Below are 14,038 nucleotides of genomic sequence, written 5' to 3'. Positions count from 1 at the left end.
GACAGAGAGAGACAGAGCATGAACGGGGGAGGGGCAGAGAGAGAGAGGGAGACACAGAATCGGAAACAGGCTCCAGGCTCTGAGCCATCAGCCCAGAGCCCGACGTGGGGCTCGAACTCGCGGACCGTGAGATCGTGACCTGGCTGAAGTCGGACGCTTAACCGACTGCGCCACCCAGGCGCCCCCTTTTTTTTTTTTCTTTAAAAAAATTTTTTTTTAATGTTTATTTGTTATTGAGAGACAGAGAGACACAGAGTGTGAGTAGGGGAGGGGCAGAGAGAGAGCGAGACACAGAATCCAAAGCAGGCTCCAGGCTCTGAGCTGTCAGCACAGAGTCTGACACGGGGCTTGAACTCACAAACTGCGAGATCATGACCTGAGTCACCCAGGCACCCAGGAGCCCCCAACTAGGTTTGCTTGTATGCATTCTAGGAGTTTCATAGTTTTGTGTTTTACATTTAGGTCTGTGATCCACAACGAGTTAATATTTGTGGAAGACTGTAAGATGTGTGTCTGTCATTTTGGCTGTCCAGTTGTTCTAGCATCATTTGTTGAGAAAACTGCCCTTGCTCACTTGTATAGTATTTGCTGCTGTGTCAAAGATCAGTTGACTGGGCTCTATTCTCTTTCACTGATCTGCTGGTATTTTTTTTTTTTTTTTTTTTTTTTTACCAGTGCCACACTGTCTTCATCATTGTTGCTTTATGATAAATCATGAAGTTGAGTAGTGTCAATCTTCCAACTTTTTCTCCTCCAATATTGTGTTGGCTATTCTGTTTTTGTTTTTGCCTCTCTGTATAAGCTTTACAGGCAATTTGTCCATAACCATAGAATAACTTGCTGGGATTTTGGTTGGGGTTGCATTGACTCTATATATAGATCCAGTTTTGAAGAACTGACATCTCAACCATATCGAGTCTTCCTGTCCATGAACATGGGATAGCTTTCTACTTTTTTTTTTCTTTAATTTCTTTCATCAGCATTTTGTAGTTTTTCTCATATAGATCTTGTACATATTTTGTTACATTTATACCTAAGCATTTCAGTTGTGCATGATGCTGATATAAATGGTATCATTTTTAATTCCAGATTCCACTTATTCATTGCTGGTATACAGGATAGCTATTGACTTTTGTGCATTAACTTTTTATCTTGTAACCTTGCTGTAATGATTGCTTATTAGTTCCAGGAGTTGTTTTTTTTTTTTTTTTTTTTTTATCTATTCTTCCAGACTTTCTACATAGATGATTATGTCATCTGCAAACAAAGACAGTTTTATCTCTTTTTTCCTGATGTGTATGTCTTTATTTCCTTTTCTTGCCTTATTGCTTTAGCTAGGACTTCAGTACAGTGTTGAAAGGAGTATTGGGAGATGACATTCTTGCCTTAATCTAATCTAATCATAGTGGGAAAACATCCAGTTCCACTCACTGTTAAGTATGATGTTAGCTGTGTTTTGTAGATAATCTTTGTCTAAAGTTGAGGAAGTTCCTCCCTCTCCCTAGTTTACTGAGATTGTTTGTCATGAATGGGTGTTTTTATGAAATTCTTTTTCTGCTACTATTGATATGAGCATGTGATTTTTATTTCTTAGCCTGTTGGTGTGATAGATTATATTATTTGATTTTAGAATGTTGAGTAAGCCTTGCCTACCAGGGATAAATCCCACTTGTTTGTGGTGTATAGTTCTTTTGTTGTTGTGTTTGAAGTTTACTTATTTTGAGAGAGAATGAGGGAGAGCATGAGCAGGGGAGGGGCAGAGAGAGAGGAAGAGAGAGAATCCCAGGCAGGCTCTATGCTGTCAGTGCAGAGCCTGATGTGAGGCTTGAACTCATAAACTAGGAGATCATGACCTGAGCTGAAATCAGAGAGTCAGATGCTTAACTGACTGAGCTACCCAGGCTCCCCATCCCATTTGGGGTATACAGATCTTATTATACATTGTTGGGTTTGATGTGCTAAGGTTTGGTGAGGATTTTTGCCTCTCTGTTCATGAGAGATATTGGTCTGTAATTTACTTTTCCTACAATGTTTTTGTCTATTTTTGCTATTAAGGTAATGCTGGCCTCGTAGAATGAGTTAGGAAGTAATTCCTCTGCTTCTGTTTTCTAAAAGAGATTGTAGAGAATTGGTATAATTTGTGCCTTATGTGTTTGGTAGACACATCTAGTCTTGATGCTTTTTCTGTTGGAAAATTATTAATTATTGATTCAGTTTCTTCAGTAGAGATAGGCCTATTATGATTATTTCTTTTGGCATGAATTTTGGCAGATTGTATCTTTTAAGGAATTGGTTTGTTTCATCTAGGTTGTCAAATTTGTGGGCGTAAAATTGTTTATGGTATCCCTTTACTACCTTTGTAATGTTCATGGGATCTGTAGTATGTCCCCTTTTTCATTTCTGATGTTAGTGGCTTCTGCCCTCCCTTTTGTCTAGTTAGACTGGCTAGAGGCTTAATGATTTTATTGATCTTTTCAAAGAACCAACTTTTGGTCTTGTTGATTTTTCTCTATTGATTTCCTGTTTTTAATGTAATTGGTTTCTGCTCTAATTTTTCATATTTTTTTCTTATGCTTAACCTGGGTTTAATTTAGTCATCTTTTCTACTTTCCTAAGGTGGAAGTTTAAATGATTGATTTTAGATCTTCTTTTCTAATATTATACATTCAGTGCTATATAGATTTCCCTCCAAGTACAGCTTTCATTGTTTTCCATATATTTTGAGAAGTTGTGTTTTCATTTTTATTTAGTTTAAAATATTAAAAAAATTTTTTTCTTGCCATTTCTTCTTTAACTCATGTTATTAAAAGTATATTATTTAATATGTACATATTTTGATATAGTCTTAGCTGTCTTTCTTTATTGATTACTAGTTTAACCCATTCTGAGCAAACACTGTATGGTTTCTGTTCTTTTGAATTTGTTGAGGGCTGTTTTATGGTCTAGAATGTGGTCTGTTTTGGTGAACGTTCTATGTGACCTTGAGAAGAACGTGTATTCTGCTGTTGTTAAATAAAGTAGTCTATGGATGTCAGTTTACCCAGTTGATTGATTTAATTCAACTGTGTTGTTGAGTTCAGCCATGTCCTCACTGACTTTCTGCCTGCTGGCTCTGTCCGTCTCTGAGAGAGGGGTATTGATGTCTCCAGCTAAGACAGTAGATTTGTTTATTTCTCCTTTTGCCATTCTACCATTTTTTGCCTCGTGCTTTTTGACTCTGTTGTTAGATGCACGCATGTTAAGGATAATTATGTCTTCTTAGAGAATTGATTCCTTCAACATTGGGTAATGCCCCTTTTTATCACTGATAACCATCTCTGAAGTCTGTTCTCTCTTAAATTAGAAAGCTACTTCCCGTTTCTTTTGATGAGTGTTAGCATAGTATATCTTTCTCCGTCTGTTTTCTTTTAATCTGTATGTGTCTTTATTATTTTTTTTTTTATTAAATTTTTTTTTTCAACGTTTATTTATTTTTGGGACAGAGAGAGACAGAGCATGAACGGGGGAGGGGCAGAGAGAGAGGGAGACACAGAATCGGAAACAGGCTCCAGGCTCTGAGCCATCAGCCCAGAGCCCGACGTGGGGCTCGAACTCACGGACCGCGAGATCGTGACCTGGCTGAAGTCGGACGCTTAACCGACTGCGCCACCCAGGCGCCCCTGTATGTGTCTTTAAATTTAAGGAGGGCTTCGTAGAGCCAACATATAGCTGAATCCTGTTTTTTCATCCAGTTTGGTAATCTCTCTCTTTTTTTTTTTTTAATTTTTTTTAACGTTTGTTTATTTTTGAGAGACAGAGAACGAGCAGAGGGAAAACAGAGACAGAGGGAGACACAGAATCCGAAGCAGGCTCCAGGCTCTGAGCTGTCAGTGCAGAGCCCGACGTGGGGCTCAAACCCACGAACCATGAGATCATGACCTGAGCTGAAGTCGGACGCTTAACCGACTGAGCCACCCAGGCACCCCAGTTTGGTAATCTCTTAATTTGGTGCATTTTAGATCATTGATGTCCAAAGTGATTATTGATACAGTTGAATTAATAGTTACCATATTTGTTACTGTTTTCTGTTTGTTGCGCTTGTTTTCTGTTTCTTCTACTCTTGTTCTTTTCTGCCTTTTGTAGTTTTAACTGGGCATTTTATGGTTTCATTTTCTTTCCTTTCTTAGCATATCACTTACAATTTTTTTTTTTTTAACTTTTGCTAGTGTTTACCCTAGAACTTGCAGCATACATTTACATAGAATCCAAGTTAGCTTTCAGATGGCACTGTTCTACACTGTGGATAGTGTCAGTATCTTGTAGTAACACAATAATCCTAATTCCTTCTTCATACCCTGTGTATCATTGCCGGTATTTATTCACTTATGTATAAGCACATATATGTGTATTGAATACATTGTTGCAGTTATTATTTTGAACAAACTTTCTTTTAGATCAATGAAGATTAAGATAAATAAAAGCTTTTATTTTACCTTTACTTCTTCCTTCTCTAGTGCTCTTTCTTTATGAAGATCAACTTTTGACTTTTTCCTCTTTGCTTTTTTTTTTAACTTTATCTTGCTTTAATATTTCTTGTAAGACAGGTCTTAGTGGTAACAAATTCCTTCAATTTTGTTTGTCTGAGAAAGTATTTTCCTTCATTTTTTCCCCTTTCTTTCTTTCTTTCTTTCTTTTTTTTTTTTTTTTTTGAGAGAGAGCGAGCAAGACAGAGCACACATGGGTGAGCTGGGGAGAGGCAGAGGGAAGGGGAGAGAGAGAATCTTAAGTGGGCTTTGCACTGACATGATGAGGGGTTTGATCTCACAACTCTGAGATCATGACCTGAGCCAAAATCAAGAGTCAGACGTGGAAACAATTAGCCACCCAGGTGCCCCTCCTTCATGTTTGAAGGGTAGTTTTGCAGGGTACGGAATTCTGAGTTGGGTGTTTTTTCCTTTATGTAAACATTTCACTCCATTCTCCTCTTGCTTGTGTAGTTTCTGAGAAGTTGGGTGCAATTCTTATCTTTGTTCCTCTACAGGTAAGGTGTTTTTCTGTTTGGTTTTATTTTTTACCTCTGGCTTCTTTCAGTATTTTTTCTTTATCTTTGGTTTTCTGTAGTTTGAAAATGATGGGGGTAGTTTATTTGGTATTATTCTTACTGGATGTTCTCTGAGTTTTTGGGATCTGTGGCTTGGTGTTTGACATCATATTAGAGAAGTTCTCAATCATTGTTGGTGTAGGTATTTCTTCGTTTTCTTTATCTCTTTCTTCTAATATTCCTACTACATACACATCCCTTCGATACTCTGTTCTGTGTTCATCAATCTTTCTGCTTGCTTTTCAGTTTAAAAATTCTTTCTTATATTTATTTATTTTTGAGAGAGAAGAGTGAGCAAGCAAGCGAGCGGGGGAGGGGCAGAGAGAAAGGGAAACACAGAATCTGAAGCAGGCTGCAGGCTCTGAGCTGTCAGCACAGAGCCCGACGAGGGGCTCCAACTCACAAACTGCGAGATCATGCCCTGAGCTGAAGTCAGACGCTTAACCAACCTGAGCCACCCAGGCTCCCCTTGCTTTTCAGTTTTAGAGGCTTCTTTTGAGATATCCGTAGGCTCCGAGATTGAGCTGTATCCAGTCTAACATGCCCATCAAAGGCTTTCTTCATTTCGGCCACCGTGGTTTTGATCTCTAGCATCTCTTTGTTGGTTCTGAGAATTTTCGCCTCTGCTTCCATCGCCCCTCTCCTTTACGTGCCGTCTGCTTTGTCCAGTACAGCTCTTACTCTTAGTGTGTACATCCAAGTTGTTTTAAATGCTTGGTCTCATAATCCCCAAATCCTTGCCATATCTGAATCTGCTTTTGACGCTTGCTCTGTCTCTTCAAACTGTGCTTTTTGCCTTTTCGTGAGTCTTGTGATATTATTCTTCCTTCCTAGCTGGACAGGATGTACTGGGTACAAGGACTTGACGTAAATAGGCGTGTAGTAATGTATTGGTAAGGTGTGAGGGAGGAGAATCATTCTGTAACCCCGTGATTAGGGCTCAGTCTCTCAGGAGCCTCTGCCTGTGGACATGAACTTCACCAGTGTTCCTCATTTTTTTTTTTTTCCAACTCCCTGAGGTGGGTAAGGATGGCTAAAGTGGGCCGGGTTTGGGTCTGTCCTTTCTCCCGTGTGGAAGGCTGTAGGGGGCTGGAATTGGGTACTTCTCCTCCTCCAGGTAGCTTAGTCTCCGATAATACCCCGGCAAGCTAGGCTCTGGTGAACTGGTTTCCTCTGAGGGGCAGGTGTTGTCAAGGATAGAATGCTCCAGCGTGTTTCAGAATGGTTCCTTTTCCCTTCTACCTGCCAGAAGTATGGGTTTTTCTCTGATGCTCACTGTGAGTACAGGGTGGAGGCCCTAGGGGTAAAACTCACAAAAGTGGGTGCCCTTGGAATGCTGAACTCTCCTACTTGGCCCTGGTGAATTTCCAGCAGCTTATCAGTTCCAGTCTTGGTTGCCCTACTCTGGTCCTGGTTTTCTGGGGGGTGTCTGCCTGTGGGATTTTGCTCCAGTAAGTTGTGATTCTCTGCCTTCTCTTCAGGTTGGGGGGCACTGGCTTGCCCCTGTGACGTCACGTGTCTTAAGGGTTAAGAAGGGTTGTTCCTTTCTCAGCGTATTCATCTATTGTTAGGATGGAGTAGAAACTTCTGAGCCTCTCCCGTGCTGGACTAGAAGTTGTGAGTCTGCTTTATGTGTTTGTAATTTCATTTTTCCTCCTAGCAACAGGCGGTTTTTATTGCCATTTTACAAACGAGGAAACCAAGGCACGGACGGTTAAGTCACTTGCCCAGGGTTCCCGAGCTAAGTGGCGAAACCAGGATTTGAGCTCGGGGTCTGTGAGTCCTGAGTCTGTGCTCTTGGTCACTGTCTTATAGGAGCAGGAACTCTGGACTACAGGGGTCTGCCTTGGACACCCATCTCTGCCCTCCGGGGGGTGTGGCCTTGGGCAGCTCTAAATGCCCCGTAGGTCGTGGCATGTAACACACAGCACTCTGGACGAGGAACTTCGGAAGAAATGGTCGCTGTTGCTGCTGCTGTTATTAGTCTGAGTTGACTGTGTTTTCTGGGTGGCTCTGAGGATTGTGTTCGTTTACTAAGACATGAGAGCACTTGGTTGGATGCTGAGCTCCTAGCAGGTGCTCAACAAACGGTGGGGGTTCGTTCTGTAAATGCAGGTGAGCGCGGACTGGGAACACCTTCCGGAACTATCCTTGCGGTCACAGCTCCTGCGGCTCTTGCAGGCTTGTGAAGTTTGTTCACACAGGTCACGCTTCTGAAGCTTCTCGTGGGTTTTTGCGGGCGTTTCTCCGAGTGATTCGTGGGCAGCCTCACTTGGTTGTCTTTCCTGCCAGGGGCGCCGAGGGTGGGAGCACGAGTGAGACCCGTACGCGTGGCTCTCTGTTGTCTGGCCGCCTCTCCCACCTGTCTGGAGCCCCTGCAGAGCAGGTGGAGTCCGGAGGCCGACCTTTCCCTTCCTCAGCTTACCCCTCACGCTCGTCCCTCGAGCGCCTGTACCACCGAGTGGCATGAACAACCGATGTTTCTGGTCGCGCAGTTCTGGAGGCTAGCGTTCCAAGATCAAGGTGTCAGCGAGGTTACTTCCTCCTGAGGGCCATGGGCAAGAGTCTGTTCTCTGCCTCCCTCTGAGCTTCCAGCGTTTCGCCAGCAATCTTTGTCGTTTCTTGGCTTGTAGACTCGCCACCTGGATTTCTGCCTTCATCTCCACGTGGGATCCCCCTGTGTGCATGTCCCTGTCCAAACACCAGACCTGTTGGATGGCGGTCTGCCCTGATGACTTCTTCTTAGCTAGTTACAGCTGCAGTGACCCTTTTTCCAAATGAGGTTTCATTCCTAAATACTGGGGGGTTAGGACTTCACTACGTGGATTTTGCAGGAGACACGGTTTAACCCATAACACCCACCCTCCGGGGACAGTTGGCCCATGAACTAGCCCAATAGTGAGCCGAGGGAAAAGGCAGATGAGCAGAGCTGGAGCCTGATCATTCACAAGCGTTTCTCCTTTCGTGGGAGCTGGATCCACGAAGCGAGGAGCATGAACCTCCGTGGACGCGGCCTGGGGAGTAGCAGGAGCGGCCCGGGTGGGCCTGTGTGCGTTCAGGTTCAGACGCCCGCTCTTCCTCTCAGACTCGGGGCTCATCCCTCTGGGCCTTGGTTTCTTCATCTGCAATGTGAGCACAGTAATGCTTGTCCACTGAGAGTGGTTGTGAGTCCCAGTAAAATAACTCTGTGAAACCCCCCCACACCACGCAGAGAGCATTGGAGGACATAATACGCATTGGGTCGCGGAGCAGCGCCGGTCTGCATGGTAGACCTCGAGGCCCAGCCCTGCCCTCTGCTGGCCCGGCCACCTTCACTGGACCCTCATCTGTAAGCCCCGTCCCTCCCTTCTGACGCGGAGCCGCTACTGTTCCCCGGGCTGTGAGGGCCAGGTGCAGGGGCATGTCACACGTTTGCAAAGGTGCACTGTGGTCTGGCCGTGGTGGCGGTGGTGGTGACGGTGGTGGTGGACGTTCCATGGAGCCGAGGTTTAAGTGGGACACTTAATTGACTGTGCTCTCTTTCTGTTAAGGACAAAAGGAGTTATTCTTGTCCTGTGTGTGAAAAGTCTTTTTCAGAAGATCGATTGATCAAGTCGCACATCAAGACCAACCATCCGGGTAAGGTTATGCATTTTGGAGAGGAAATTAACTTTAAGATGCTTACGTTTCATTCATTTATTTGTTTGTTCATTCATTCATTTATTTTTAATGCGTTTTTAAATTATTTTCGAGAAAGTGCTGAGCGGGGGAGGGGTAGAGGGAAAGGGGAACCAGGATCCGAAGCGGGCTCTGAGCCAAACACGGGCCTTGGGCTCCTGAACCGTGAGATCGTGACCTGAGCCCAAGTTGGACCCCTAACTGACTGAGCCACCCAGGCACCCCTAAAATGCTTATGTTTATTTTAAAACACAGCATTACATGTCAACTGCACTAAACGGAAATAAAGAGGGACGGAGGTATGAGTAAATTTAAGGGATACGATTACCTTTATTTAAGGTTGGGAATTTATAACCATTTACTTCATTTTATCCTTTCATCTGGCCTTGAGATACTCTCCCCACACTGTCATCTCCCTTCCCCCTTTTCATGTGCACTTTGAATGCCTTCAGATGGGTCACTTACAATGCAGGTCTGACCTAGACTCCACTCCCTGGAAGCCGGTGCCTGGCCCCTGTGAAACACTTGTTCCCCAGCAGGGTGGTTTATGAAGGGTGTGCACTCCCAGACTGAGGAGCCTTGGCGAGTCGGGGTGACTGTCACCCTGGGTCTCCTCACACTGGTTTCCTTAGCCACTTAGAGGTGTGAGCACGAGCCACCTGGCCACTGCCTGCCACACTTCTGTTCTCGCCAACTGGGACACATTTCCTCCATTCTGCCCCGTTAATTCCTGTTTGTTCTCTGTGTTCTTCCTTGGGGAGGATTTGAGGGCTCCCTGGCTGGGGACGCTGACCCCTTGTGTTCAGGTCATTGCCACCTCCTTGCCACCCCGTGAGAGCCTTGGGGTAGGGCTGCCACGGTTAAGGCCCATCCCCAGATCTGGGTGTCACACGGGCAGGCCCGGGGGCACAGATGTGGGTGCTGACGTGGGTGCTGTGTGTGGCAGAAGTGAGGGACAGGTAAGCTGGTGCACTTCCCCTGCGTCCCTGTCCCTTTTCTCTTTGTTTTGTGTCCGCTCTTGTCTTCGAGCACCGACTGCCTGATTACCGATGATAATGGGGAAAAGAGAGATCACAGGGTTCACGAACTCTCACGTTCTGTCCGGGAGCAGATGGAGCCCTGAGGCCTTCACCCGTGGTGTCCTGGTGGCCTCGTCCTGCCCTCCCCGTGTCGGCCTGTGTCCCGTGTCACGTGCGTCCGGTGTGAGCCGGGGATGCTCATTTAAACCGCCCAACCTTTGCTCATGAACATGTGTGAGCTGTTTGTTCTTTCTCTTTGGCTGAAACTTCAGATCTCTACAAAACAGGGTAACAGGAGGGACCCCAAGGATCCATAACAGCCTGGCCTCTGCACCCACGTGCCCTTTATCAGATTTGTTTCCTGTACTGACCCTCCAGACTTTTGTCCTAGAATATCTTCAAGTTCGTCCCACACGCGTGCCATTTCCCTGTAAAAGAACTTAGGATGCATCTGTAGCAAGTAAGGGTGTCTTCTGAACACAGCCACTGGGTCGCCATTAAAACAGACTTGTTATGAGGAGCACTGGGTGCTATGTGTTACATTCTAAATCTGAAACCAATTCTACCCTCTATGTGAGCCAACTAGAATCTTTTTTAAAATTTTTTTTTTTTAACGTTTATTTTTGAGACAGACAGAGACAGAATGCAAGTGGGTTAGGGGCAGAAAGAGGGAGACACAGAATCCGAAGCAGGCTCCAGGCTCTGAGCTGCCAGCACAGGGCCTGACGTGGGGCTTGAAGTCACGGACCGTGAGATCATGACCTGAGGCGAAGTCGGACGCTCAACCGACTGAGCCCCCCCGGGCGCCCCTAGCCAACTAGAATTGAAATAAAAATGTGAGGGGCGCCTGGGTGGCGCAGTCGGTTAAGCGTCCGACTTCAGCCAGGTCACGATCTCGCAGTCCGTGAGTTCGAGCCCCGCGTCGGGCTCTGGGCTGATGGCTCAGAGCCTGGAGCCTGTTTCCGATTCTGTGTCTCCCTCTCTCTCTGTGCCCCTTCCCCGTTCATGCTCTGTCTCTCTCTGTCCCAAAAAAAATAAATAAACGTTGAAAAAAAATTAAAAAAAAAAAAACAAATAAAAACGTGAAATAAAAACAAAAGTAAACTCAGGTAAAACAAACAGAATTAATGGTAATTCCTTATCATTACCTACCATTAGTTCATTTAAAATTTCCCGAGTCCACCGAAGATTGTTTGAATCAAGACTCAGGCATTTTGTGTTTAGTTGTCCCGTCACTCGAGTGTCTTGTATTCTGTGGGACACCCCAGCCCACTTTTGTTCCCGTGACATCAATTTGTTGGAAGGACCGGGTCACTTCTCCTGTAGATGATTTCATGTCCTGCATTTGCATGACGGTGCCTTGTGGCATTGTTTCTCTGGCCCTCACGTTTTATGCTCACAGATATTTAGATCTGAGACTTGTAGATTCTGGTTTAACTTTTAGGCCAAAATTCTATTGCTGGACTCCATGGGGCACATCTGGATTTGTCACGTTAGTGCTGGGGTTCGGGCACTGTCACGAGGTTCACGCCCATCTTCCATGAGCTGATCTCCTTTGGCTTCTGATGATCACCCTGCTTTTCATCTAGAGGTCTCCATGAGCACTATTTCCGAGGTTCTCGGGAGGAGGGTTCAGCTGAAAGGGCTGATTGGAAAGAGAGCCATGAAGTGCCCGTATTGTGATTTCTATTTCATGAAGAACGGCTCAGACCTTCAGCGTCATATTTGGGCTCATGAAGGTGAGTACTCATCTCTCAGGATGGAGCATCCTTTCAATGTCGTGCTTCTGAGCTTCACGCGGGAGCGCTTTAGGGGGAAGCCGTGTCGCCATGCGCCCTGCAGTTAGACTTTCTTCCACTTACCCAGAAACGTGTGCAGCAGCCAGCTGAGCTCCATGATTTCAGTCACTGCCTGTTCAGTGGCAAGTGCGGTGAGCAGAGGCGTGCAGTTCTTTGTAGCTTTCGTTGGGATTGCAGCGAAATAAATCCGCACGACCCCTGCACTAGGCAGCGGGCTTCAGGAGGATAGGAACAGCACTGTCTCAGTCACGGAGGTGACTGGTGGCCGCCGTGGTGCACTGGCTCGGTAGGTGCTGAGGAAGTGTTGGTGTTGCACAGATGAGCAAAGGCGAAGAGGACAGCCGAACGTCGTCTGGTCCCGGCATCGTGGAGGAAGAATCCAGGAGGCGGGAGGAACACAGGCTGTGCTTTTGGGGTGCTTGCCTAGGAGGGGAGGAACGGGGAGCACACTCTGGGGCTTTGGGCAGTTGGAGGTCGGGAGACTGCCAGAGACAGTGGGCCACCAACTTTGCCTCCCGCCGTAGGGACGCGGCTCTCCTGGGGGTGAGGCTCGGTGGTGGGGACAGGGGGAGCCCTTCCGGATGTTTGCAGAGGTCCCGCCTGTGAGTTAGGAAGCTGGGAAGCTGCGGGCAGGAAAACAAGAGGGCTCCTGGGGAGGACGGAGGATGAAGAGTTTCTACGGCGTGGCCAGAAGCACCTGCTCTCTGGCCTCGGGGGAAGTGCTGTCAGGAAGGGAGAGGCGGTCGGGTTGGTCAGCGATGCAGCAGGGCCCACGCCAGGCAGAAGGAGCTGAGGTCAAAGCCGCGGAGGGGGAGGTGCGTTTGTTTACCGGCATGGGTGCACCCCAGCTCTGCGCCCCGGGCGCACCTTGCAGCCTCCCTGAAGCCTCAGGTTCCTCCACTGCCAAGTCTCAGGCCTCGTAGACAGGGGCTGAACCTGCCGGGCGCGCAGCGTGGCAGGATCCCCCTGCGCTCGGTGTCGGGAACAGCGTCCCTCTCCCCATGTGCGTGGCACCAGGTGTCGCAGCCTGTTTCGCTTTACCGGGGGCCCCCCCCCCCCCGGACGGGGGGGGGGGGGGGGGGGGCCTCTGAAGTTCAGAGAACCACCCCCCCGCCCCATGCTCGCTACGGAGCAGGTCCTCAGCAGGTGTTTGCTGAGTGAAGGGAGAGCAGCCAGGATGCCCCACAGTCCAGGCCATTAGCCCGACACCAGCTGATGTCAGGGTTCTGTTTGGTGTATGAAAATGTGCTTTCACATCTGATCCTAGGTGCCCGAGCACGTTGGGTTTTGCACACAGACCCTTGTTTCCTTGAATTTTTGTCAGCTCACCTCAGTCCCGTTGGATTGAGTGAACGTGTGCTGCAGGGACTGCCCGGGGTCCGTGCCCTCAGGGGGTTCCCAGACCGCGGGGAGCGGCAGTGTGAAGGACTTGTGATGCACTGTAGCAGAACAGCTAGCGGTGGGGTCCAGGACATTCGCTTGGGCGGGCCAGAGGAGACCGCCCAGGGGAGGCCCTGGCAGAGCCGGGAGGAAGGGCGTGGCGGGCCGAAGGAACAGCATGGAGGAGCAGGGCGAGGCAGGTGTGCGCCACGTTTAGGGACAGGCTGGTGCACTGCTTTGTTCAAAGTGGATGTGCACATGTATCCTTGGGATGCACACACGGATGCAGATAGGGGTGTGTGCATGTGTGTGTGTGTGTGTGTGATTCTGTGTGTTTTTTTCCCCTCTGGTAGGTGTGAAACCCTTCAAATGTTCTTTGTGCGAGTATGCAACTCGCAGCAAGAGTAACCTCAAGGCTCACATGAACCGTCACAGCACTGAGAAAACCCACCTGTGTGACATGTGTGGCAAGAAATTCAAATCAAAAGGGACGTTGAAGAGTCACAAGCTCCTTCACACTGCTGACGGTGAGTCCAGGACTCTGTACCATAGTGAGATTGTTTCCCTCTTGAAAGTGTGGTTTGAGGGGCGCCTGGGTGGCTCAGTGGGTTAAACGCCTGACTCTTGATCTCGGCTCTGGCCGTGATCTTACGGTCAGTGGGATGGGGCCCCGTGTCTGGCAACACGTGCTCTCTCTCTCTCAAAAAAAAACCCACAAAAACCCAAAAGTGTGGTTTGAAGCTGACATTCCAAGTTCAGCAGAAACTGTGGATGTGTTGCCTACAGGCAAGACAGAGCTGTGTCTTGTAGAATTTCAGTCCTGGGAGAGAGGGGACAGAACTCACCTGCTTCCTCATTTTCCCTGTGTTCAGTGTCGGAGGCTTGCCTGACCTCCACCAGTGCTTGCTGAACCTTGTGTGTGTGTGTGTGTGTGTGTGTGTGTGTGTGTGTGTGTGTGTGCATAGTGTGCATGCGCACGCTCACACACACTCGTGTGTATACATAGGGCGGTGAATGCGGAGGGGACGCTGCTTCAGGGAACAAGGCACCCTCGGGAGGCCTTGATCTCAAAGTTGGAACCTTCTTCAGCCCTCCACCCCCAC

General features: G+C 47.4%; 1 protein-coding gene across 6 annotated transcripts in view; it reads left to right on the top strand.

The window, feature by feature from the left end:
- ZFAT (zinc finger and AT-hook domain containing) overlaps window positions 1-14,038 on the top strand; it is a 351,032-nt gene that overhangs the window by 189,998 nt on the left and 146,996 nt on the right. For 3 of the 6 annotated variants that reach the window (XR_005796642.1, XM_040494476.1, XM_040494481.1), the window contains exons 8-11: window positions 8,292-8,408; window positions 8,611-8,698; window positions 11,346-11,495; window positions 13,289-13,462. The exons of 1 other annotated variant lie outside the window; for it this stretch is intronic. Coding sequence is in view for 4 of the 5 variants with exons in the window: in XM_040494476.1 (XP_040350410.1) it covers window positions 8,292-8,408; window positions 8,611-8,698; window positions 11,346-11,495; window positions 13,289-13,462 (529 nt within the window). In the remaining variant the exon portion in view is untranslated. The remainder of the gene's footprint in view (window positions 1-8,291; window positions 8,409-8,610; window positions 8,699-11,345; window positions 11,496-13,288; window positions 13,463-14,038) is intronic. 2 more of the 6 variants (XM_040494478.1, XM_040494477.1) reach the window with 1 other exon arrangement.

This window comes from Herpailurus yagouaroundi, unplaced genomic scaffold (genome assembly GCF_014898765.1).
Source record: "Herpailurus yagouaroundi ecotype Mexico unplaced genomic scaffold, PumYag 186, whole genome shotgun sequence".
Taxonomy (NCBI): Eukaryota; Metazoa; Chordata; class Mammalia; order Carnivora; family Felidae; genus Herpailurus; species Herpailurus yagouaroundi.
This window is presented reverse-complemented; position numbering and strand designations above follow the sequence as displayed.